Genomic DNA, 27,980 nt, shown 5'->3' on the forward strand with positions numbered 1-27,980 from the left:
CTGGGGTCACTTTGCATACGGAAAATATGTCGGGGGAATTGCTTGCTGGAAGCAAGCAATTAAAATAAATATGAATAAATTAAAGAATTTTCTTAAGAAAAAAGTAGATGTACATATTAAGTTTTATAATGAAAACTATCCATTGAGTTATAAAAAACATAAGCATTATTTTTTTTAATTTGAGGTTTCTTATGACTTTAAAAAATATATAACTTACAATTTGTACATATTCTTACTTATCGTGTATGTAAACGTGATATACACTATTATATCTTTGTTTCCAATAAGCTCAAATTTTGAAAAAGACAATTCTTTGTTCCAAAGTACTGTTTAAAAAATGCTCTCATACAGCCGTGAAACAAATAATTATTGACATAATGAGGACTAGTTAATATGTTTACAAAAATACTAAACGATGTTGGACTAAATGAATGTTTTGTTGTCAACTCAATTGTTTCTATCTATCACTTGTTTTAGATCTTTTAGTTTCTTAAGTGCAACCTTTTTTTGCGAATTAGCTTGTTGCTTCTCTACTTTTAAATTATCGATTTCTTGTTTGTATTGCAACTTAGCATCTTTTTCATTTTTCAATTCTAACATCATATCTTTGTGTTCTTTCCTCAGTCGTGCCATATCAGCATTTTTTGCTTTCTCCAATTGTGCTATCCTAGCCATTTTTTCTTCATTCAGCTTCATCTCCTTCTCCAAATGTGATATCTTAGCATCTTTATCCTTCGCTAATTGTGCCATTCTCGACTCTTTTTCTTTCTGCAATTGTGCTGTCCTATCATCATTTTCTTCAGTCAATATCTTATCTTTCTCCAATTGTGCAATTTCAGCATCTTTTTCTGTGTTCGACTTTATTTCTTTCTCCAAATCTTCATTTGCTGATATCAACTCTGCTTTCAATTTATTAATTTCGTCATTTAATCTTTTAATTTCACTTTGAAGTTTATCTCTGTCTCCCATATTGCTTGTTATAACCTTTAGTCGATCTTCTAAAATCGCCTTTTGGTGTTGTAATTCCCTGATCTGGTAATTTTTATCGTCGATAATATTTTCCAACTTACTTACTTTCGCATGCATTTCTTTAAGTGCCTCCGAAACACCTACTTTAACTAGTTGCTTAAAAAACGGTTGAAGCTCTGGCCTAAAAATGAAAAGACGACCATATAATTTATATCTTTAATTTTCTATAATATATCTTTACTACTTTTTGAGACATCGATATCTATTTATTTGATAAAAAACAAAAATTAAAATACGACATAATGTTTTATGGCCAAGAAGTTAAAATATTGATGTTTCATTACATAAAATTGAATGAATGGTAACCCCAGCCTTGTTAATTGAAGCTGTCCGTCTCATGATCTGTCTTAAGATCTATCTTAGCAAAAGGTTAGGATCTGTCTCAGCATGTACATCGACATTATCTTAGAACTACCTTAACAAGGACGTCCTTGATTATTTGTTTATAATTGGATAATCAGTACCAATTGTACTACACTAGATGCGTAGGGACCCCTGCTAGTGCACCTATCTCATTGTGGTAGATAAAATACAAATAGGAGCGCATTCCGACAAATAATTTCTGCTTGAGACTCAAAAATATAAAAATAAATGCCTGAAATACAACCTTCGAAGAATCGATAAATCAATTGAAAGCAACAGTAACGTCCAACCGAGCAAGAAATTAGAGCTATACACGAGGAAGATACATTAAATAATTCAAAATTTTAAAACACCAACCTTGATTCAAGAATATCTGAGTTTTTTTACCAGTACCGAACTATTGACTACTTGGCTAATGATAACCTCAGTTGACGATCAACAGTTCAGTACCAAGTGGTAGCGATAGCATTAACAGCATCAATTTCACTACAACAGCCTATAAATGACTCTTAATTGGTGTTCATGGCTAAGAAAAATATAGTATTCAAATTACCTTAACAGAAAATCTACTTACATTTCAAATAGATTTTGAATTTCATTTTGAGGATCAGCAGAATCTTCAAATTCCGAAGCATTTATAGTACCTGTTGGAGAAAAAATTATATTGTTCACATAATGCCGCAGCAGTCAACGAATTAAAGATATCAAACTTAGATATACGTAGGACTTTGCATCAGGAGTTCGGAGACCCTATAGGATCAACATGTTTATCAGTCTTATCTGTCAACTGTTTTATAAAAGCTACATGTATAGGTTGCGATTCTGTAAATACTGCCAATGCATTTTCCCATTACTCCCTTTACGGCTAAAACTTTACAATTTTACTATGAAGTTTTGATAAAATATATATCCTAGAATTGAAAGTTGATATGCACTAGCAATTTTTCAAACGTCAAAATATAGGGCTGGGCTGCATATTTTCAACGTGTATATGTCCCGAACTTCTAAAAGTTTAAACTAACACTAAATTTCTTAACTACCGCCACCTCGACTGTAGGGCTACCGCAGCGTTCAATCTAAACAATATTCACATTCCCAAGTTATGTCTCTATGAGATACATCCTCGAGATCAGAACTTGGACCAGTATGTAAACAAAATTGGTTTTCTCCCGAAAGAAAGCGCGGTTTGAGAAACAGATGTATTTACAATTTAATAACGTTGTGTTGTAAAAGGAATATTAAGCTTTTAAATAATGAAAATTTGAGTTTGTCAAACTGCTATATATCTAGTATTATTTTTCTGACAAAACGGTTGGTTCAAAATTTTTGATTTTTTTATATTTTTATTAAAAATATTTTGACAAATATGTGAAAAACTTATCATAGATACTAGTAATCAAAAGTACCAGGATTCTAAGATTGATCGTATTTTTGCCCCAGATGCGTTTTTTTTTATCTACAAAAGTCTCACCTGTGACGTTCGAATACAATAAAGTTAAAAAGTATGAAGTCCTAATAGTTTCCTATCAAAAAATTCTTGCATGTCATTTAAATGACTTACTTTTTTTCAATTTCGGTCCTTTTGCTGGTAAAAAGATATATTTTTTTACTCTTTTCTGTTTTTTGCTTGAAAGGCTTAATTTCGAACAAAGATGTCCTTTTCACTTTTGTCATGTCATAAAAAAAAAGTTTTACAATTTCACCTACCTGTGTATAAAAAAAGATTTTCTTTTGGAAAATTTATCATATATCATCTTGTAATAATTATTTATCAAAGATACACTAGATACGATATTTTTTTTAAATTGTATTGCTCAATCATTAAGTGAAAAAGGGAAATATTAATTTTTATGTTTCAATTTTGTCATAATCAGATAAGAGACATTGGGTCGTTTGTTTTCTCTAATTTTTTGAGTGTATATTCACATTGCGATAAGACGTGTCACGGTACTTGTCTATCCCAAATTCATGTATTTGGTTTTGATGTTATATATATGTTATATTGTTATTTTCGTGGGATTTCGTCTATGAATGTTACATTTTAGTGTTATGTCGTTGTTCTCCTCTTATATTTAATGCGTTTCCCTCGGTTTTAGTTAGTTACTCCGATTTCCCCCCCCCCCCCCCCATGGATTTATGAGTTTTGAACAGCGGTTTACTACTGTTGCCTTTATTGATAATGAATTATTCACTTGCAAGTCAATCATAATACCTCTTTAAATCCATATTCATGTGGAATTCAATTCAACCCCTTAGTTAGCAGTAGAGATGAATAATGAATATGTTCCGGACCATATGAGTATTTGGACCATACGGGTATGGTCATGACCATATGCGTATACTCGTATGGTCCGACCGTACGCGTATGGTCGGACCATATTAGTATAATACTCCTTTGGTTATTAACGGACCGGACCATATGAGTATTGGGACCATATAGGTATTTTTTTTAAATTACATTATTAAAGTTTTAATAATACAATAGCTTTATCTAAAAATAACAATTATGTTTAGATGAGAATGTATTATTTTTATAATTTAAATACTACGTAAAAATTAAATATTGATACCATAGTTAGTTTTCATCGCTAATTACATTCTAGCATATAGGCTTGGGATGACATTTACTTCCAAACGGTATCATAGCTTTTTTTGCTTTTGCAAGTCTTGGTTGTGCACGATCCTATTCAATACACCTTTTGTTTGCCAGTGGAAAGCTAACCTTTTAATAGCTGCGTACATTGTAACCGAGGTCTAGGGCCATTCCGATATGTCTACGGTGTTTTTTTTAAGAAGCTCTAGATCTCAAATGTCGTAGCATGACTGCAATACACCATACTCACAAGATAACTTAAATAAACTATGTTACTTTCCAGTAACTTCTTGTGTAATAGTTCATTAAGAAATTTTTGGAATTTATTTTTTAATTCTACATATTGCCCTTCACTGTTAATAACAAATCGGTAATGACCATCGGTATAAAATGTGTTTATTATAGTTTTGACAAGTAAGAAAAATTAACTGTGTGAAACTTCTAATTTTAATTTAGCTAATCGTTTTATTATAATATTATAACTAAATTACCTAATAAATATATGATAGCGTCTTTTTAATGAACGAGTTTAGAAGTATTTAAAGTAAACTAACAGAGTGTTCATAGCCCCGACCATACGCGTACGGTCGGACCATACGCATATACTCGTATGGTCCAAATACTCATATGGTCCGGAACAAATACATTGTGCGTATTCGGTTATTTAGCGAAAAGAATGTCAACATTGAAAGTGAAACGAAGATACACAAAATTAATTCTTATAAGGTCAAAACGAGGATAACAATATATTTTTACTCTCTAAAATAAAATTAAACATACATAGAATATCCCTTGAACGCGTTCACTATCTATTTATATTCATACCTATATTTTTATCGGTTAAATGATCATCGGAGGTCTCCAGAAATCAACTCAATAGTTTATTAGTGGCGTCTATACTAAATGCACACGGCACAAACACGGGTAGTAAGGTCATCATATCGAAGAGCGTTTAGCACAGTTTTTTTGTCATAGTTTGGATAAGTTTGACATGACGGTGTTAAGTGTTTTTGAATATAACCAATGCAAAAATGTAAACATTCGGATGTTTCGTAAAAGGAACTTCTGATCAATAATTCAAGCTGGTAAGTACCTTTGTATAAAGTAAATCTGTTAGTACATCACAAGTTATATCATATAGTAAATGATTTAACACAGAACAAAGTTAAGTCAATCTTGCGTATGTCAAAATGTAAAAGTTGCTTAGTAGTTTAATGTGCATAAAAAAAGTTATTATCTTTCAGTCTGTTACATCACATATTTCTTCGTGATATAATACTGCCACCAATTATTCTGAACAATGCCTACTTTTGTACTCAATTCAAAATTACTGATATATCTGTGTAATGTTTAGACTTATTTTAAATTCTAGGACACACCATATAGTACGGTGACCAGACCCACTATTTTTTATATTTAATCGTCAAACATACTATATGGCTATATTATATATCATTGGATTCGAAAAAATTAGTACTTTTATATTATTGATGTCGTCAAAAAGAAATGTGGTAACAGTTTTGCATGAAATAAGGTCAAAGATCAAACTTTGTGTTTTCCTTTTTTTCTTCCATACTTTTAAAATTTGAAGATATATACACCAATTTAGGTTAAATTAAAGAAACAGACATGTTTTCAAATCAATTAACAATGAATTATCTCGAAAATGTAAAAAAAAATGAATTAAGAAATCTATTTATTCTTGTAATTGGCGTTAAACACTTGATCTATTCTAAACAATTTCTGTTAAAGTTACAGTTGTTACCTTGCAGACTGACATTCAACCTCAACAATAAAAGATAAATATTATTATTTTACCGTATTTTGCCTAAGCTCATTCATATAATTCATTTAAACCAAAAAGCACTCAATACCTCGAAAACAGTTACAATTAAAAAATCTAATCAAAGAGATCCACACAACAGAATTATACCAGGATTATCTTCTGGTTCATTTGTCAAGGAACATGATTTGAATTTTCTACATAATGATTTTCCCTTCAATGAAAACACAAGATCCTACAGGAATTCTGCTGACATATGTCCTTTAAAATACACGGGGTGTAGTGAATCATATAACTTTCAAAAACCGTATTGTAAAGTTGACGGAATAGAGGTTTAGCAATGTGTAATAAGGTCCAAATTTTTAGTTTGAAACGAAGTACGTGACACATGCTGTTTCACTGCCGCCTAACAGGGAGGTGATCCGAATAGACTTACATTTTTACTAGTGGCAAGTTTTAAAGAGAGTTTTCTGATCATAAAGCTTTGAAATTATCGTTCATGCCCAAGCAGGGGGTTTATCTTTGTCAATATAACCGAAACTCTAAAAACCACTGAAATAGTCGTGCGTGTCCATCAAAATCTTGTAAACAGTGTGTTTACCTACTCCAAACAGAGACAAAGTTGTGTCTCATCTGGTAACTGGATGTACAGCAGTTGATTATTAACAAATTGTTGGGGAAAACAGACATAGTTAGTGAATAGGTGAAAATCTCCTCCCATTCTTACACAGCTTTTACCCCATCTGCATTCACAACGCAATCACAACTCGCTTGAATGTGTCATATATTTAAAGTTGTGAACACACAGACCTATCACATTTGTATTACAGGTATTATGATTGTTCTTCCGCTCTTTCCCATTTCTATAAACATCGTGTCAAAGTTTAAGGCAGTGAGTATCAACGTAGGTCTCCAATTGAGTGCTAAGCAAGTTACGTCAGCCATTAACAGTGTTAATATAAATGCCTTTGACAATTTCACATCAGGTGGACTCATAGGGGATATTTCAAAGTTTTGCAGTCACGAATACTTCTCCCTTCAATAATCTGACACACTTTGGTGGATATTTAATATCAATACATTGAACCAATGTCATACCATCTCTAATTTAAGTTGAGAGAGATGGTACAAAGGAAGCTTCACTAAAAAGTAAAATCACAAAAATACTGAACTCAGAGGATGCTTCTGAGATAAATGAATTTAATATAATTGATTAATAAAGGTATGAAATATCATATATTTGTTAATTATTTGACATTTTGCGTTAGAAAAAAAAATCACACTTGCATGATTTTCTTATGGTGCCGTCATCTAGAAAGAAAAGGAAATTCGAATGGGACCTAAAGGGTGCGACAGAAAATGTTTTGTGGTAACATCATCTCAACATTTTTCCAAAATCAGTACACGTCCAAATACAAGTTATGGATTAATGTGACCTAAAAGTATTTCCCCCGATTTTTATTTAAGGTATGTTTTTGTGGTCATGTGTTCAAACGTTTTTAGTTTTTACTTTGATATTGGACTATAAAAACTCCTTGACTGGATTCAAAGAAAATGCACTAGTGATACAATGTTGAGACATGTTCAAGCCTTCATCTACAGCTTTGGGAAAAGAAATCGAATATCTCTTGTAGCATGCATTATAGAAGAGATATTAATAAGACATGGAGAAGATATCAAACGGATCAGTCATGGATCATTCAACTAGTTCACAAGGGCAATAACATGTTCTTCATCTCTTTTCATTGCTATAGGTTTTGTTTCCTCTTGTGAATTCGCATTATTTGCAGCAATTCCAGCCTTTTTTTTTAGCGTTACACGACTAAGGGAATCTTAGAAATCTCTAGTAAGGATCAATCTAATAAGCGCGGACTTTTAATTTGTTATACCTACAGTGCCACCTGATCCCCTTGGGCTTTTATAACGGTCTTTAATGTTGCCATGTCGGCCTATGTACCGTTAAAATGTCAAGGAGTCTGTCTTAAAGCAAAGTAGCCATCTATAAAATTCTCAGAAAGTTGAAGGATATTGAGTATGTAAACTGGCATCCATCTTCATTAATTGGTACATTTTGTTACACAAATGATAAGGATACATTTGGGATGACGATCTGAAGGAATTGATCATTTCCTTCTCATTCTGCACTAACATTTGAAAGCAAAATGTCCCCTGCTTCAAGGAAAACATCCTAGTATTTGAATGTAAGTGATACAGCACATCCCCATTGCTTATATGTATCTATAAGAGGCTGCATATACGCTTCAAATAGCTCCGTCATATGAGCATTAGGACTTGTGTCTGGCTTAAATTGCTGAAATAATGCTTCTGAGATAAATGAATTTAATATAATTGATTAATAAAGGTATGAAATATCATATATTTGTTAATTATTTGACATTTTGCGTTAGAAAAAAAAAAAAAAAAAAAAATATACTCTATTAGATGCAAAATATTTACGTTGGTAATCTTTTACATAAACTCTTTAATAACGGATTAATTTTGCTAAACTGATTTGAAATTGATAAAATAAGGTGTAACAACAATGTATATAAAAACAAAAATCATAACACGGATGTTTTTTTACAATGTAGACCTCAAACTTTTCTAAGTCGAATTTTTGTTTAAGTAAACTAACGTACTTCAAAGTCCATTTTACAAAAACTGTACCGTACGATTTTTTGAAGACAAGTCAAAATGTTAACTTTAACCTTCGATCTACCAATACTGTGATGTATAGCCGTATAGTCCGAATGACAATTAAACTCCTTAAATAAGCGACTTTTCCTTACTCGGTCACCGTACTAATACAACATCATTACATGTACATAAAAAGTAAAATATTTGAAAGAATGAAGTGATACTATACACTTTTTACAATATTACTGTCATTGTATATAAATGCAAATCCAGTTTGGTTATTTTTACTGTTATATGCGAGTATGTCTATTGTAGAATAACAGATTACGGGGAAAATGCGTTTGTTTACTTTTTGAAAGTACGAAATAATTGATTTAAATGTATGTTTTAACACAATTAATATATAATCACAAGATAAAAGTCCAAAAAAGTGTAATTGAATAGCAGACTCCATAATATCGTTGACTTGATGCTAATCATTTTAACTATAGTTGCAGTAAACTGAAAGTGAAATCATTTCTGATGTGGAATTTTTGCAGGTGCGAAATTATTGAAACTGAAAATGGTCTTAAATAGTTATCAAAAGTACCAGGATTTTTATTTTATACGCCAGACGCGCGCTTCGTCTACATAAGACTAATCAGTGACGCTCAGATCACAATAGTTAAAAAGCCAAATAAATACAACGTTGAAGAGCATTGAGGACCAAAAATTCCAAAAAGTTGTGCCAAATACGGCTAAGGTTATCTACTCCTGGGGTAAGAAAATCCTTAGTTTTTCGAAAAATTCAAGGTTTTGTGAACAGAAAATTTATAAAATTACCTTCTAATTGATATTCATGTCAACACCGAAGTGCTGACTACTTGGCTGGCGAAACCCTCGGGGACAAAACGTCCACCAGCAGTGGCATCGGCCCAGTGGTGTAAATAGTTATCAAAAGTACCATTAATTAAAAATTAATTTATTAATGATGATATTTAGTTCTGTACCTTTCGTAAGTAAAACGTCGAGAACATAGTTAGGAGAAATTCAAACAAATATCAAGGTGACTCGATGGTAGCTCGAATTTTCTTTACTGTATAAGATGTATAAAAAATGGCTTTACAAAAATTATTTATGCAACCTTCCAGACGTCAAACCCTCCTATTAGGTTCGGATTACAACGTAAAAATGTTTTTGATCGGCCCTGGTCAAAATTACAAGTTACTTTGCCAGTAAACATGAATCGCATCACAAAAAAAATAAAGTGGAATTTGATTCAATATCAGCAAGCTGAAAAACAAATCCTGTATTAAGATATACTTCATTATTTATCATGTTAAAAGGTACATTTTTCTAGTAATGAAACTTGACGGCTACTTTTAAAACTATTGTACGCTATTTTTGTTAACTATTCTTAATATTTGTCTATCTGTGTATCAATTTTACGCCTGGATGGCTGAAGGGTCCGCATCAAATACATGTATCATGAATTTATAAAAACAATACATATTGTATATTATTTCTTATTCTATTCAAAAATCGCGAATTTGTCGTCTGTTTTTTTTATCATTCTACATAAGAAATCCATCACGGATATAGTGAAAAGGGTATTTCAGGATTCGCACATACTATACACTGATTAAAAAAGATATTTTATTGATTCGTAATAATAATTGATAAACTTGAACATTATATCGGCTTAAATCCAAATCGAAATTGGGATCTTTCATATTTTAAATTTCAACTTTGAAAGTGTTTTTAATTATTATTTCACATAAAGTTTTGAAACCAATAAGTTTTAAAGCTGTTGTCCATTCCACTCGTAACGATTCAGTTTCATAAATGGTTGAAGACTTATGACGTCCTCTTAATATCTTTTGGTTAGTTTTGTAGCTTGGTTACTGTATCATGGACCAATAACCCCACATCTCCTTTTATTCATCATAAACTGGTTCAAATTTTAAAATAAAGAAAAACAAACAAATGTAAAAAACAAGAATTATTTTTTGACTAGCTGCCACATTTTTGCAACTTTTAAGTAGAAGTCTTTAGTTATTTGACTAGTGATGCCGCTCACGATATCCTTGGCAGAGTCAAGCATACGGAGAGAGGATTATATGTGAAACTGAAGCAAAGCTTTGTATTGATTTGTATAATTAAATCGAAAGCTAGTTTAAAAGAGAAGTCACTTTCAAAATTATATTGTAGAAAACTTATGAAAAGTAACAAGACACGTTTAATTTACGCTTTGACAATTATATCCACTAAATTTGGTTAAAAATGCTTTTTTTTCTTCTAAGGCAGTTAATATATAGTGTAACTTCTTTCAATAACAGGTGCTATCAAACAAATTTTCAGTATTAAAGTGAAACACATATATATTTATTTCGATCTAAACAATGACAAACTTGACCAAAACCATGACGAATCTCTAGACTCTTAACCGAACCATGACAACCGCTTAACCAAACCATAGCAATTCCAATATCCAAACTATGACAAAATCACTGTAATAAACTGTCCTCTGTATGACGACCTTACTACCCGTGACAAAGCTACATATCATCGATCTGATGCCCTGTACATTTTTTATGTTAGACTTTTGATAATTTTAAATAATGTTTAACATTGTTATTAATCGAATATGAGAATTTTAATGAAATCGGTTAACCTGATTTTGAGAGCTAGTGTCCCTTTAAGATAAATATGATTGTTTTACTGAAATTATAAGAAATTTTAATTCAATAAATAACAAAAAATTCTGTGAGAAACATGGCATGCCTTCACTCAAGTTAAGAGTTATTCAGTACTTCAGAACATTTAGTTTCAAGCTTCATAACACAAATTTTGTAAGAATACAGTAAATTGTTTAAGTCATATGAAACGAGTGATTGGTGAAAAATAACGTTTAATCAATTCTTGAACCAATGCATGTATTTATCATACACTTATTCTTTTGTGCACGATTTAATAATTTTTAACACAAATATATCGTAGAATCGTCAATTTGTTTTCTCTCTGTCAAGTTATGATTTAACAAATATGGAAACTCATTAAATGCCTTGTTTTGACTTCGAAGTTTATCGATTATCACCTTATAGTAAACAATCAACAAAAAGCATCAATATTGAGCACTTGTTTTACATGTACAACCAGATAATTGTTAATTTCAGTGACAGATGTATGCGTATTGCGATCATCGGATTTTAACGAGAAGATTAATTCTAAGGTGACTTTGCATACGGAAATTATATCGGCGAATTGCTTCCTGGAAGTAAGCAATAAAGAAAAGTAAACGTTTTCTAAATGTGTACAAATTAAAGAATTTTCTTCAGAAAAAGTATATGTACATAAGTTTATTATAGACAACTATTCATTTTGTTATAACTATATGCATCATTTGTTTTTAATTTGAGGTTTCAAATGACTTTAATAATAATAAAATGGCAAAGTTACGTAACGCATCATTTGTCCAAAAATTTGAACTGCTCATGTAAGGTATTTAAGGAATGACTGTAACATTTGTTTCTTTCTATGAAGAAATAAACCAAAAAATGTGGTGCACACTGAATAACCCGCGTAGCGAGTTATTTTAAAGTGTGCACCAGTATTTTATGTTATTCGAATTGACAGGAAAAAAAATAACAGTCACTTCTGATGATTCAATTCTAAATTCCATTTTAAACCAAGTAATCCATGAAAAAACGTTGATGCCGTCAGGGTCACATGAAAAAAAATATGTCTACGAGTAGATAAACATAACAACGTCAGCCAATCAGAAGAAGCGTTTTACAAAATTAAATGATATGATTATAATATCATTATGCATGATATGGAAGCTCTAGCTTGAAAAGTGTATGAGGAGTAAACCTGACAAACCATCTACACTAAATATCATGTCTTATATCATAATGAAATATAAAAATTAAATAATCCGTCACATTTGGAGAATGTAGAAAAAATCAAAACAACATTTCAAATTAATTGTTTACGAAACTGTATGACCTTATGTATTAATTTATTTCTACATTAAGAGGGAAATGATAACATAAGATTAAATTTTGGGTTTTATATTCAAATGTTTCTTAATGCATTTTAGACTTTACGTAATTCTTGTGAAATTATATTCAGTTGCTTCGTCGCTGAGAATGTAAAAAAGGAATTACGAAGTATACCAAAGTCAGGTGGTCGGTTATGGCCATTTCACGTTTTCGCGTTTTAACGTTTTTAATCTTCCTATTCCAAAAAGGGCGAAAACGCGACTACTCGAAGACGTAAATAACGCGAAAACGAGAAAAGGCGAAGTTTCACCAAATTCTGGAGAAAGATCCAACTTAGGCTTCGTTTAAAAAATCCAAATTATTCTACAGGGGAAGTCAAGATTTATTCTCTTATTATCTTGTTCTGATAAGAATTATTGCTGGTATACATGAAATTGAACACTGAATGTATTTCATATTGAGTTGTTGCTTATAATAGCATTGTAATTGTACTGTATCAATTTTAAGCTTAATGACCACTTGAATCATAATATAGTTACTCGGGCGTCATGTTTTACCCTTTTGTCTTAATCTTGAAACTTCAATACATGGATAGAAAGTGATAAAGCAATTAGAAGCTTATTGTATTGAATACTATTATGAATACACGAACAATTCAAAGCAAAAGTTATAAACATGATCAACATGAACTTCATACAGGATTTTAACACTTAAACAACAGCACTGTTCTTGCTTGCCTATCCTCATCATTGAATTATTTGTATATGTCATTTCTTAATTATATTTTGTTTCTATTCATTGCAAATTCTTGAAACTATTGATACTATTTGTAATGCTTTTATTGTAATTTAATGTTTATTTATTCAGGTTTGTATCTCTATATACCAGCTTGGTGTGACTATACGTTTATCTTTCTTCGTACTATGAGCATATATATTTGTAAAAAAAAATCCATTTCAACTGTTTACCTTACAACACAATTATTTTGTTTAAGGTTATTATAGCCTTTATTTATTCACCCTTATTTTATTGATTTAAGAGATAACGACGTCAATCGGTAGTTTTACTGCCGCAAATTAGTTGACCTGGCAACGCGTAGCGGGGACAGGTCAACAGGTATTTGTGAAAATAAAACTACCGATGGACGTCCACAAAGCTTCTAACACAACACAGTTATCTCTATTCTAATGCAAAACAAGTTCATAATTAAATTTTAATCATTATTTCAGTGTAAAATCTTCATTAATGAACATTCTGCGCAAAGATGTTATCTTCTTTCGTCCCTACACTGGGTGACGTTAAAGGTATGCTATCAAACATAACCACCAGGCGTTTTCTGGCTTCTGTGCCGCTTCAGAATGTAATAAAATTTGACGAAAAGAAGATTTTTAGTTGAAACATGTGAGTTTTTTGGCTTATTTTTGTAGAAATTACATGTCAATACATTCAGCTATTCAAAATGTCGGCTTCCTAGTTACAGACACGGAGAAAGAGAATTTTACGCTAACTGTCATCCAATCAGAACCATTGATACAAAATACTTGCATTAGATTTTGTATTTTACATTGTATCATTGATAAAATTATTCGTTCAGTATATTTTCACTTGTGTTAATATGTCTTTTGATTGAAGAAAGCCTTTTCATTGATACTTTATGGTGTGTCTTTCTAAGAACACTGTAAAAGTTGTTACACTAGTGTTGCAGATATGAGTAAATGTTTGTACCTATCAAAACTTTTGAACCCTTTGCATTTGTGTGTACCTGTTCTAAGCAGGAATATGATGTTCATAAGTTATATATTGTTGATTAGATATAGATAAGACCGTTGAATTTCCCTTTACACACAAGTCATTTTTTGGGACCCATAACTGTCCGAAAACGTTCTCACAAGAAAACAAACTCTTACTGGGAATTGTCCCTCATTTATAAAAAAAAAGTCTTAGAAGTAAAAATCGGCGTGTTCCTCCAGAAGAGATTGTCAATGATTCTTGATTAGAAAATCGTCTATGTAGAAATAAATTACTACTACTTGGTATAAAGATAAGACACCACAGTCTGAAAAATCCTAGAAAAAACTCAAGAAGCTATAGCAAGACCAAATTTCAAAGCCTTTAAACTATACACCTTGTCTGCCCAAAGAAGTCGTATGAATTAAGGAAACCTAAGAGGCATAGGGATATGAAAATAAGCGTCCATCAAACCATTTTGAAATGTGGAAGCACTTATTGAGAACAGATAGACCGAGAACTGGAATCATTTTCCAGTTGTTCGTCTTGAAAACCAAGAACAGCCGGGAATAAAACCCTGGATTAAATGGGAGATTTAGTTCACCAAACATACCTTTCTTAATAAAATGTTCTCTCTTCGCATAACAACTGATTGATTTGCGAATCCTTTGTTATTGACAGATTGACATTGATTGAAAATAAGAAAGAGGAGACTGTTTCAAACACTGAAGCACAAATCCCCTCCGTTAAATGGAAAGTTCCCACTTATCTGAATTTATTGGTCTAAAAAGTGGAACAGCTTGGCCCCACTTGAGATGAGGAAAAAGAGAAGAATAATTTCCCTCTTTTAAGGGGAATGGATTTATCGGAGATGACAACACATCACCTACCCAACTTCTTACTCATTACATATTTGACTTTCTTCTCACCTGACTTGTTCGGACGATAAATAGCTTATCTCTTCATATGCAATGAACAGCAGAGGAAGAAGTACTAAGCTGATAGGATGCTGGCTTGTTAATCTGAGTAATGAAGGCAAACGTTTTCCTATAAGAGACCATAACATTCATCATGACAACAGGAGAAGCCTTACTCGCTGATCCAATGAAACAGACGAATACAACTTGTCCTTAGACAGAGAAGAACCGAAGGGTGTCTGCTGGAGAGATTTTTTAAGTATCTCCTGTCAAAAGTTAAGTTGGCCACAATGCCAAGAAGAAGGAGTTAAGACATTCCAAGACTCTTGTCTACCTGTAGAAGCATACATTTCAAGGCTGAACATTCCTCTTCTTTGTCTCTCAAAGAGATTCAGTTGCCGACAAAAAGTGCTCTGCTGTCCTTAGAACAAAAGTAATATATCAAATATTTAATATTTAATACAAATTACTATTGAGAAAATATAAATAAAAATATATTTTTTTCTATAAAGAAAAACGTGATTAAGCAAAAAACAAAAGCTGCAACATTCCTGAGTTGGTACAGTAATTTTCTTGTGTACCGGGTAAATGGTGGATTCAACTTCGTTTTACAGCTAGATAAACCTCATACTTGTATTACAGTTGCATCAAATTCGATCAGATTGAATACGATGTGCGAACAAAACCAAAAGGCACTTGATAAAATTGTCAGAACACTGTTGCTTTTGTTCAAATGGATTGAACGAAACCGAAACTATCCTTTACGTGACAGTTCATTCTATCTGAAAACTGTTTTTTTCTAATTTTCACGAACTTTTTCAACTTCCTTTATGGACAGTAACTGAACATTTAGATAAAATTTTTACAATGAAAATCAGAGCCAAAAATTACATTGTTTATGCATCGTATAATATGTATATTTAAATAACAGTTATAACATGACACTGTTCTTCCATTTATAAGCACAGCCTTGATTTAATTATAATAAACCATGGGATACACCTGATGATATCACGTGCACAATGCAACTGCAGCGTCGGATGTGTTTTGAACATTGACAGAGAATCTTTATGACTAAAACATGTTTGCTGATGTTGCTCGCTGTAAAATTAAGCTATAAAATCATTTTGAAGTTTAAAAGAATTTAATTACTTGTTAATGTTGAATGCTTCTTATATGAACCTGTTTCCCTCATGAAACCAAGAAGGATTTTATCAGTTGCAATTATTTAAACAGTTTTGTCGCCTTTGTGTATTAGGAATCGGGCATTAATTTCTATTCAATGTTAATTTTGAATACGTATTTTCATTTGATATGTATATTTATCATATATTTAGTACAAAATACAGCTAGTTTGTATATCTAATAAAGGTTCTTTTTTCCAGTCTGTATCACCTACCCTGTATCGCATACCCCGTATCGCATGGCTAAACCCGTATCGCATACCCCGTATCGCATGGTAAAACCCGTATCGCATACCCTTTTTTTTTTTTTAAGCTTAAGTCAGTTTTTTGGGGGTTTTTTTGCTTAAGAATTTTTTTCTATTAAAAAAAAAAAAAATCAAATATTAAAAAAAAAAAAATAGGTCAATTTTTTAATGACGTCATTGTTTGGTATGTAACGTCACGAACATCAAGTTTTTACAACAATTTTTTTGGCACACTAAATGCAACTATAAAAAATACAAAACACTCAATAATACAATAATAAACAAAATATTTTCAAAACAACAGATTGTAAGGTAACCTAGGTGCTTCGTATAAATAATTGAGCAGTTATTTGAAAGCTTTGAAACAAGACAAAAGCAGAACTGAAGGTAACCCAGTGCTATGGATCAGAAAACAGTTCAATATAATATAAAACTCTTCTGTTGAAATATATGATAAAGCGTATAATACATGGCAAAATCCGTATCACATGCCGTATCACCCTCGACCAATATCATCCCTCGGGCCTAAGGGCCCTCGGGCTGATATTGATGTCTCGGGATGATACGACATATGATACGGATTTTGCCATGTATTATTCTCTATATATCACCACAGATCTATTTTTGAATCTAGATAAATCATAGTATAATTTGATGAGATCTAAGAACGTTCTTAGATTCTATAAAGTTGAGATCTTAAAACGTTCAAACACATGCTTACTAATTTAAGCATCCGTATAAATTAAAATTAAAAATAAAATCTTTTTTTGTTAATTCTCCATATTTGTATGCAATTCGAGAGTATGACAGTATTTTGTACTCGTTATGCCTTTCATAATAAAAGAAAATTGTGGCTAAAATTTAAAAAAAGCACTTGTTTAAGGTCGTCGTATGTGAAATTTCCTAAGATTCCTTTTTATATTAGAAATATGATATTGCTCTGTTACATATGTACATGTATCGACAAAAGATAACATTACAATTTAACTGATTACGAAGAAAGCCTATAATCTTTATATTGATTTAAATTTGTCAATTGTCATAAGTAATACTTCTGTCGCTTTGTAAATGTAAGCAACAGTAGTATACGGCTGTTTGAATCTCATAAATCGATTTAGAGAAAAGATATCTGGGTAACATCTAAAACTGAGGTAAACAAATCAACTATAAGAGGAAAACAAAAAAACAACAGAAACACTGAAGTGCAGCAAAAAATCATCGCCGACAATGCAACACACAAAGAAACGAACTTTAACAATTATGTAGTAATATTTTCAATTCATCAAAACTTCGCACAGCCTCACAGATGAACATATTAAATTTTGGTTACTTACAATTTACCTCTTACAGAAACCCATATGTATTTCATCACCAAGTCAATTTCACTTAGTTAAATATTAAAAGAAGAGTAAATCTTATTCACCAAAGTTTGGCTGCTGATAAAATTGATGTTGATTATTAATAAAGACATTTCTTGGGAGGCAATCAATATAGCGATGTGTTTCATGATACTTATGTAGTTAATGTAGCCAATTTAGGTAGGGAAGATCCAGTTCTTTGTCTTTGGTAACATAGAACTGACATATGATCATTCAGGATTTCCTCTTTGGTAAATTTCTTTGGGAAATAAGTTTCAAGGTGGATTGTCAAGCAGTTTCTGTGATGTGATTCATAAATAATAGCGATTATTGGCTTTAACTGCGGGGCAACACCATAGATGTCATGGCCGCAGGACAGGCATTCAGCAACATATCATGTTTTCATTGACCCATTCTGTTTGAATATTCTAATTTGTATGGATGCCTTTGCCTTTGCGACTTACCTTTCGTGTAGGAAGGTAATTTCGAGTGATGTGATTTATTATGATAAATATTGCTAAAGTCGATAACGCTTCGGCAACGTCTTACGCTAACACTATGGATGAAATCAATTTATAAAAATCGAGGGCAGCTTAAAAAGACCAAATCTAGCGGTTGCATGAATTTTTTCTTAAATAAAATGCATTTTCTTGTTTATTTGAGCATATATTATGCTGCAGAGTTTTTTTTATAATGACTCTAGATACCCCGATTTTGTTTTTTTGTCCATCGATTTACGAGTCTTGAACAGTGGTATACTACTGTTGCCTTAATTTACAAGTAACTAAATAAATGCAACAGTAGTATACCACTGTTCAAATTAATCAATCGATTAAGATACTAAATTATAATCCTGGTACCTATCATGATAACTATTTACACCACTAGGTTGATGCCAATGCTGGTAGGCGCCTCGCTTTGTACTTATTTTGCTTGAAAATATATTTTGATATTAACGTCAATGGTCAGTCTGGTGTAGACGATACACGCGTCTGGCATACTAAATCATAATCCTGATACCTTTGAAAACTGTTTACACCACTTGATCGATGCCACTGTTGGTGGACGTTTCGTCCCCGAGAGTATCACCAGTCCAGTATTTAACACTTCGGTGTGGACATGAATATCAATGGTAATTTTTATAAAATTCATGTTTACAAAACTTTGAATTTTTCGAAAACCAGAGGATTTTCTTATCCCAGTCAGAGATTACCAAGCCGTATTTGGCACAATTGTAAGGAATTTTGGGTCCTCACTGCTCTTCAACTTTGCACATGTTTGGCTTAATAAATATTTTGATATGAGTGTCACTGGTGAGTCTTGTGTAGACTAGACGCGCGTTTGGAGTACTCAATTATAATCCAAGTACCTTTTACAATTCTAAATAATTCGCACATTGCAAGATATAATATATTTATAATAGTATTTGAATAAGGAAAATGCATATAATGGTATTTTTGCACTCGGGTCTTTTTTTTATATTTTTTAAAAATAGTAGTTCACGAACATTAATAATTAATTATATAAATTAACTCTTCATAGATACCAGAATTAACTTTGGTATATACGCCAGACGCGCGTTTCGTCTACAAAAGACTCACCAGTCACGCAAGAATCCCAAAACGTTAAAGGCAACAAAATATGTGAATTTGAAGAGCATTGAGGACCAGAATTCCTAAAAGTTTTGCAAAATACAGCGAAAGTAATCTATTCCTGATGTATAATTTGAACATATTTACAAATGTTAATATAACAAAAAAACAACTCTTACCAGACATCGTTATTCTACTCTCGACTAACGTCGACAGTATTCCTTAATAAAACGAAAGTTCAGTTTTATTTAGAGATATGTCTGAGATCAAAATGACAAAATCTGTATAAAAAGGTCAATTATTGGTAATTTATAACAAGATAACGTGACACACAAGGTGTGACAGTACGAATCTTTAAATATGCACTGCTATGGAGGGGGATTGTCGCCATAATTCCATGATTTTTTTTTTATGTACGTTAACTTTACTTCTTTTATTTTATTCTGTCAGCTTACATTTTCCATAAATGGGGTTACTTTGTATTGTTATTTGCATGAGAGTGGATATTTATGAGTTTGTGTTGTCCAACAAAAGACTATAGTACAAGAATATTATTCTGTTTGCAGTGCATTACTGTTCGAGTTGAGCATCTGTCATATCTGCAGAGGTAAATATGTTAGATATGCCTACTGGAGGTGTGGTGCGATGATTGAAGCTGTTAGTTTTCTCCTTGATAATATTTATGTACGTTTCGGCAACAAAGTTTATGGGCATGTTGTATGCATTCCTATAGGTACAAATTGTGCCCCTTAAATAGCAGACTTTTTTTGTAAATATGTACTGTTATGAATCACAGTTTATGACCAAACTTAGTTAAAACATTTACTAAATCTTCCATAAATATAAAGATTTGGTTTTGAAGTTTGGTTGTTCCTGTAGAAAACTTGTTTCAAACGGAATATCACATCCTCATTTTTACGGAAATGTTGTTCACCGTGGTCAGAAATTTAGAAACTATCTTGGTGAACTTGTCTATCCTTTAAATAAACTTATTCTAAAAGGTTACCAATTCAACAGTGTAAATAGGTCATTGAATTTTATTTTTATTGGTATTAATATTGATTTTGTTATCAATATATTCAATGCAAAATAAATATCATTGTTATATACATTCATGGATCTACAATCTGTCAATACCTGTACCTTAGAATATTGCACAATGTCATGCTTTTCTAATTTTTTATGACATATTAACACTAAATCACTGTGCACTGATTGGTAATTAACTTGAAGTCATAGAGACAAGCATTATTTACTGATGTTAGTGGCTTTGAACTAGCTGTCAGTAACTGCGATAACTCTCAGATCTGTATACTTATTGATTTTCTGTTGTTAGGATGTACAAGTACCCGGCCACGTCTACTCTGTGTAGTGTTTCTACTTGTATCCTTCTGATGAGTTATGCCTTTTTCTACCGATTTTCATAGTCTTTCTTATGTTGTACTGTTACACATCGGTCCCAGGTTAGGGGAGAGTTGGGATCCCACGAACAAGTTAACCCTGCCACATTCTGTATATATGTATGATTGTGTCTGTCCAAATTCAGGAGCCTGTAATTCAGTGGTTGCTGTTTGTTGATGTGTTACATATTTGTGTTTCGTTCATCTTTTGTTCATAAACTGGGCCGTTAATTAACTCGTTTAAAATGTTTTACCGTTGTCATTTATTTATTTTTTATTCCCATTTATCATTTCGGGGCCTATTATCGCTGCCTATGCGGTATAAGATTTGCTCATTGTTGAAGACCATATGGTGATTCATATTTGTTAAAATCTGTGGCATTTGGTCTCTTGGGTAGAGTTGTATCATCGGAAATCATGCCACATCTTTTATGTTTACAGAAGTAAAATCCTCAAACACTTCATATAATCTCTAAAAAAATTTACATAAAGTGTATCCGAAAAAATCTATATAAGATCAGATAATTGTTTTAATTTGTTCAATATTGATGAAGAGTAGCTTGAATGTACGGGAACATGTGATAGTTACTATAGTATATTCATTCTTTACTTAACACTTGCTCTATTTCTGACAAATTTTGCACCCTGCTTTTCTATCGGAAAGTCTCTATGTATAAAAAAAGGCAAAATTTAAAGCTTGTAAATTAAAACGAAAACAACTGTCATATTCCTGACTTGGTATAGTTTTTTTCCGCATGTAGAAAATTGTGGATTACACCTGCTTTTATAGATGGCTATACCTCTCACTTGTATGACAGTCACATACAATTTATTGACAACAAGGTCGGATTAACTCACCCTAATCATTAATATCATACAGGGTATAATACATTAAGAGTGTTTATTTTATGAAGATATTGGTTTTCTTTTAATTTTCTATTCAACTTGCCTGGTTTTTGGCGAGTGTATCACTTATGTTTGACATTCTGAGATAAGACCACGCAGGAAAATGTTTGCATTTGTTGTTTTAATAAAAAAATCAAAGGATACAGGTGACAGTTTTATTCATTTTTTATTTAACATTTGCTCTTTTTCAGTTAGTTCTATATCTATTTCAAAATCTAAATATATATCTTTGTTATCATGGTCCTTGTTTTGACACAGTGAACTTAACAAGCCAATGAAAGCTCCGCATAGTAGAAGTACACCTAAAATATATTGGAAAAATTAAATAATTGTAAAAATAGTACATCGATCCTTGTAATTCAAACTGGTTAATGGTTTTTACTCTTGAAAACTCAATTTAAGAGGGTTTGTATGGGGTTAACAGAATATTAACTGAGGCAATGAAGCAATATTCTGAAGCAATGAGAGCAGAATAAAGCCTACAGATATAAAGGAAAGAGAACAATTGGCAAACAAAAAAAGAATGCAGAATAATGGTTAGCTGAATATATAGAAGAGAGAAAATGAATAGACAGTTAAAGAAAAATCAAGACCCTCATCTAAGAACAGGCACTTTTGATTTTGGTTCATTTATATTATTCGGAGTTAAATGTGACGTCCATTTTCAACGAACAAGTATACTTTACAAATTATTGTTAAGGGACAACTTGAAGCATGCCTCCGGTTGCAGGATTGTTCATGCTGGGTTGGCCTTGGCTGTTTTCTGGTCTTTGGTAAGGATTTTGTTTCTCTTTGAAACATTCCCCGGTTCGTGAGGAAAAACGATTTAATTTTACAGTCAGTTGGGTCTTATACGTGCATTATATTGGTAGAAGTGTATTGTTTCGTAACCTATATATCTGTTTCTTTTACGTCTGATATTATTGTTTACACACCTGCTGCTGTAAAAGAATCATCGTATGTTCCACCAAAGTCAACAATAAATCCTACAATATAATGAATGACTGAACAATTTATTTGTATTTGATTTATTGTGCTAAATAGTAGTCAACTCAAAGGATTGATTTGGAAATATAAATATGGTCTACTCTGGACGTCTCCTGTCCGACTGAAGAATCTTTGTAAAAGTAGAGACCATTTGGCTGTGTGTGATGTATAAATACATAGACACGTCGCTTTCGGCGTGTTTAAAATTATTGCTGAATGAATGTTTTTATTTCAAACTTCTACCCCTTTCCCCATGCCTCCCTTTTTAATTGTAAAAGCAAACTGCCCATCCTTCAATCTGGTTCGACTAGTACCTTGCACACATTATTTTTAACATTATAAAATTTAAATCAATTGTTTATTTGTTCTCGTCCTAAACTAATTGCCACTGCGTTGTCATTAAACAATCAATAATCAATGAATCATAACATGAGATAACATTACATTTTTTCTCACTTTTTGTTAACTTAAAGGGTTAATAAAGATTCATAAAATCACAAAATGAATTAGTTTTATCATTCGATTTCACGATTTATCATATCGGGTCACGCTTTTCGATCTTGATTTTCCAAATGCAATTTTCATTTTAATCGTATTTTCGGTATTTCATCTGTAATGTTTAACAGTGTTAGTTCTTGTCCCTTGTCTTCAGTTGATTTGAATTTGATGTAATAATTTTTCGAAATCATTTTAATATACGGAATGTATCTCCGTCATGAATAGCGGTGATTCTGTGTCCGGGTTTGCATTATCTTTTTCGTCATGTTGTGTTTAATCAGCTCATGTACATGTACTTGTATCTAGTTTCCGCTTTAAAATATTTGGCGTCGTGCATCACTGTAGAAACTGTCCATCATGAAATTTGAAATACTGAGGCGAAAAATATTAAAGGGACATTCAAATTCATAAGTAAAAAAAACTGGCATGAAAAAGAAAGACTGCTCAAAATGAAATTTCAAAAAAAGAAATTTATAGCTTTTTTAATAATTTTCATTATCATGAGATAATTCAAAATAGGAACAATATTACTAACCTGCAAGAGGAGGTCCAAAAAGTGTTCCTAGCCCACAATACAGCATTATGTATCCAATGGCATGAGCAAATCTTTCTCTGCCTATGATGCATATCACTATAGTGTTCAATACAATCCAGCAACAACCGGAATAACAACCAAGAACACTTGCGTATATTACTTTGGCATAGAACTCATAACGGAAGAAAGGAAAAATTATAGTACCAATACCTAAAATCCCGAAGGTTCCGAAAAGCGTAATGGTTTCATCAATATCGTGACTGTTGTTCGCCATGCCAAACAGCAATTTGCCTATAGCACTCCATATACCTGCCAGTGACATGAATAGAGATATTTCTGTTTTTGTTGAATATGTCTGTAAACAGTATTTTGGAAAATGTAAATACAGAAGGAAGACGCTTATATCCGCTAAAAAAAGACATGCGCATATACACGACATTGGTATATTTTTCATAATGGATATATACGGCCTACAAGAATCATGAGTACTTTGTTTTTGAAGAGGTTTGCGTTCTTTTGATCTTTTTTCTATATCTGATTCCCAGAAAGTTGAAGCACATACACAATACTGTAAAGAGAGACCTCCAAGAAGGATAAAATAGCCTGTTCTACCGTAGGTCTCATAAATAAACTGGAAAATAGGAGTCAGCAGAAACGGACCTATACCTGATCCTGATATAGCAAATCCACCTGCTAGGTTCCGTTTTCGTTCAAAGTTGAATCCGAGAACAATGAGTCCAGAGTTATAGCATATTCCTAGACCAGTCCCTTTAAAGAGATGAAAACATAGCTTATGAAATATGTAAGCACTATCTAAAAAAAGGTATCCAAGATACCAGGCTTATCGTGTGGTTTTCTATGTTGTGATGTTATACTATTGTTTCAGAAACAGGGAGAAGGTTTGGTACCATTAAAACGTTTAATCCCACTGCAAATGTTTGCACCTGTCTTAAGTCAGGAATCTGATGTACAGTTCTTGTCGTTTATTTATGAAATTTATACGTGTTTCTCGTTTCTCGTTTTTAGATTGGACCGTTGGTTTTCCCATTTTAATGGTTTTAGACGAATAATTTTGGGGCCCTTTATAGCTTGTTGTTTGGTGTGAGCCAAGGTGCCGTGTTGAAGGCCGTACATTGACCCTTAATGGTTTACTTTTATAGATTGTTATTTGGATGGAGAGTTGTCTCATTGGAACTCATACCATATCTTCCTATATCTATTATCTTTATTCTGAAGTTTTGCTGTTCCACTACTGTCACATGTTAGGGGAGGGTTTGGCGATCGCCGTTACTCCGTTCCATTCTTCATGTGACTGTTCATAGTCAGTAGCCTGTTAACCAGTGGTAGGCGTTGATTGGTGTCTAATTTTTTTTCCTTTTATTTCTTTGTTTTTAATAAGACAATTGGTTTTCTTGTTTGAATTGTTTCACATTTGCTCTTTATGTTGTGGACTTTTAAAGTTTACTCTATGTTCAGCGTTTTACTCATTGTTGAAGACGGACGACTGCTGCCTATTTACCGATACGCATGAATTCTTGCTAAGGCAATATTAATGTTTTGAGATGTATAAAGCATATAAAGAAATATTGTTATACTAGTGTTGAACCTAAATGAATCATAATATAACCAGTGACAAATAATTTAACTTAAGATATGTTTTAAAAAAATTTAATTTTAAAATATACGAGAAAAAACATGCACATTCGACTTTTTTCTACTGTGCAAGTTCATTCAATGCGTACTTTTTTAGTTTAATTTACGGTACCGTGTACGTTACTTTATGCGAAAAAAATGGGGTATACTTTACTGGTCACGGCAATTTTGAGAAATCGGCTATTCTAGAAGAATATTTATGTATACCATAACATGGTAAGAAAGGTGAGAAGATGATAAGTAAATTGGCATGAATAAGATCGTTCAACTTGGTATTTTCCGTTTGAATTGTTTCGCATTTTCCTTTGATGACATGTCCTTTTAAAAAGCTAATAAGGGTATAAAAAGTAGCCAATATGTGATACTGGTACATATGTGTTGTTGGGTTAGTGCCTTTGACGTTGACATTACATTTAGTTTTATTTGCAATGACCAATTATTCATTCAAAAATGTCCTAGTTTATAAATGAGAAGATGTGGTACCATTTAAAATAACTCTTCAAGTTACGTAAATCAACTCCTCTGTTATTGTTCATTAATATATAGTAACATAGATATGGGATTTTTTTTTTATCCAAATTTCTTTATATAGACTAGTATCATAGAAAACTTAATCAATATATTTGGTAATCAGTATTTCATAGATGATTGATTGTTGGTTACTTAACGTTCAGTGGCAAATATTTCATGCATGTTCAGGGCGAGGGTATTTCCATAGAACACCCTTCTCTACGGTTGTGTTTTTTCCTGTAAAGTACGTTTCTTGGTATTTTCAAAAACTGAGTACCTTTAAAAAATAATGACGTCTTGAAAGGCTATATGAAGGTGTCAAAGAAAAAATAATAAAAGAGCCTTTCAACACGTCATACTTAATATTTGGACTAGTCAAAGAACACAAGATTTACAGGTAGACATGTACATATATTAATTTTGACCTTTTTCATGAATTAACTTTTAAAAATATTTACCTGATAAAAGTCCGAATGTAAAAAATGTCCAGTTAAGGTTGGGCACAAACGCTGTTGTAACGAGACCAATGGTAAGCATCAGAGAACCTACTATCATTGATATTCTACAGTTGAATCGGTTAATTAAAACACCGGTCAATGGACCTGTAAGAACAATTATAGTTCACAAAACATATTGATTTTAATGTAAATATTTTAAAATATTAAACGTTATTTGGTGACGGTCTCCAGTGGAAATTATTCTTTTTGGCAATCGTATAAACACTAGATGTGTAATGGATGCCAATGAGACGAATATCCACCATAGTTAAAATGAAGTGGATGTAAGTAGTTATTGGCCACCATACGGCCTTAAAGAAAGAAAAAACCCAATACCGTATACTACGTCTCTGATTTTTATTAAGGCAAACACGTCCGTGCAAATAAAAATTATGATAGTTCTCATTATACTGTGTAATCTGATTGATCATTTAATCGGTTCTTCATGATATTTTTTTTTATTTCAGAAGTTTATTTGTAACCTGGATTTGTTTTCTCTCAATCGATTTGTGACTTTCGAACAGCGGTATACTACTGTTGCCTTTATTTATTCTAATTTTTTTATTCTCACTATTTCTAGTAAAGTTTCGGGATATAAAAAGTACATGAAGTGTATTATAGTTGTCCCCCTTTCCCTATGAAAATGTATAAATGCCGCTGAAAACAGACAGTATTGCTTAAGCTAAATAGCACGTGACGTGATATTACCTACCGATACATATAGCAATAAAAAATAAAAAATAAAAAATCTCATCAATATTCACCTGCTAATGATATCAAGGACAAAAACAAAGCACTGACCCATGACGTTTTTAACAAACTATCATCGAAGGCTTCCAACAGCACTATATGAACCATACCACTAGCCCACTGGAAATATCCACTTATAGAATGTGCAAAAAACGAAGATGTGGCTACCACCCATGCCCAGCCCCGATCTGGCTTTGTCATAGCTGTATATTTAAAGAAACTTCGCTATCCAATCTTAAATCATTTCTGAAATCTATCTTTTATCTACAGAGAAATATATGGTACGAGTCCTCCATTATAACTTCTTGAATAACTAATAGATCAAAGACTATAGGTACACATGTACCTTCGTTACGCATCCTAATAGATTTCACGCACACATACCAGCATATTTGTGTGTTCTTATCATATCAAACTAAATACAATTTTCAATAAGGTTATATCTCATACATAATTATATTGTTCTAATTATCGGAACATTTTGAATAAAGTCCATGAAACTTTACGGATTTATATATTTTCCATCGTCACATATAAATATTGATATACACATTAAAAATTTGATGAAGTGTGACGGTTCTAAACATATCCAGTCATGCAACATGTATCTATGCATTCATTATCCAATAACATGCAGACTTGCGTCACACTGTGTGCTCACATTTCTTCAATAAAACGACAATAAAATACTCCATGATACATTTATATATGCAGTCGTTCAAAGACACAGAAAAGCATTTAACAAAATTAAATGGATTAATTATCATTTCCGGATTCAAAACATATATCTATATGCACAGAAGTTAAAAGAACTATCTATATGTAAAGGATG

The 27,980-nt window shown here is 32.0% G+C and overlaps 1 protein-coding gene across 1 annotated transcript; it reads right to left on the reverse strand.

The window, feature by feature from the left end:
• Positions 1-447: 447 nt before the first annotated feature.
• Positions 448-27,537, reverse strand: LOC134701524 (monocarboxylate transporter 12-like). Its single transcript, XM_063562673.1, has 6 exons — positions 27,163-27,537; positions 26,360-26,503; positions 23,739-24,506; positions 22,654-22,704; positions 1,967-2,036; positions 448-1,150 (listed from the first exon to the last, which is right to left on the reverse strand). The coding sequence occupies exons 1-6, from the start codon at positions 27,347-27,349 to the stop codon at positions 448-450; spliced, it is 1,923 nt and encodes a 640-aa protein (XP_063418743.1). The 5' UTR covers positions 27,350-27,537.
• Positions 27,538-27,980: the final 443 nt, after the last annotated feature.

Source organism: Mytilus trossulus, unplaced genomic scaffold (genome assembly GCF_036588685.1).
Source record: "Mytilus trossulus isolate FHL-02 unplaced genomic scaffold, PNRI_Mtr1.1.1.hap1 h1tg000244l__unscaffolded, whole genome shotgun sequence".
Classification (NCBI taxonomy): Eukaryota; Metazoa; Mollusca; class Bivalvia; order Mytilida; family Mytilidae; genus Mytilus; species Mytilus trossulus.

Coding starts and splice junctions, on each gene's coding strand:
- LOC134701524 (XM_063562673.1), bottom strand. CDS start 27,349: ATGACAAAGCCAGATCGGGGCTGGGCATGGGTGGTAGCCACATCTTCG. Junction 22,705..23,738: donor TTTTGGACCTCCTCTTGCAG/GTTAGTAATATT, acceptor ATTATATTGTAG/GATTTATTGTTGACTTTGGT. Junction 1,151..1,966: donor ATTCAAAATCTATTTGAAAT/GTAAGTAGATTT, acceptor TTTCATTTTTAG/GCCAGAGCTTCAACCGTTTT.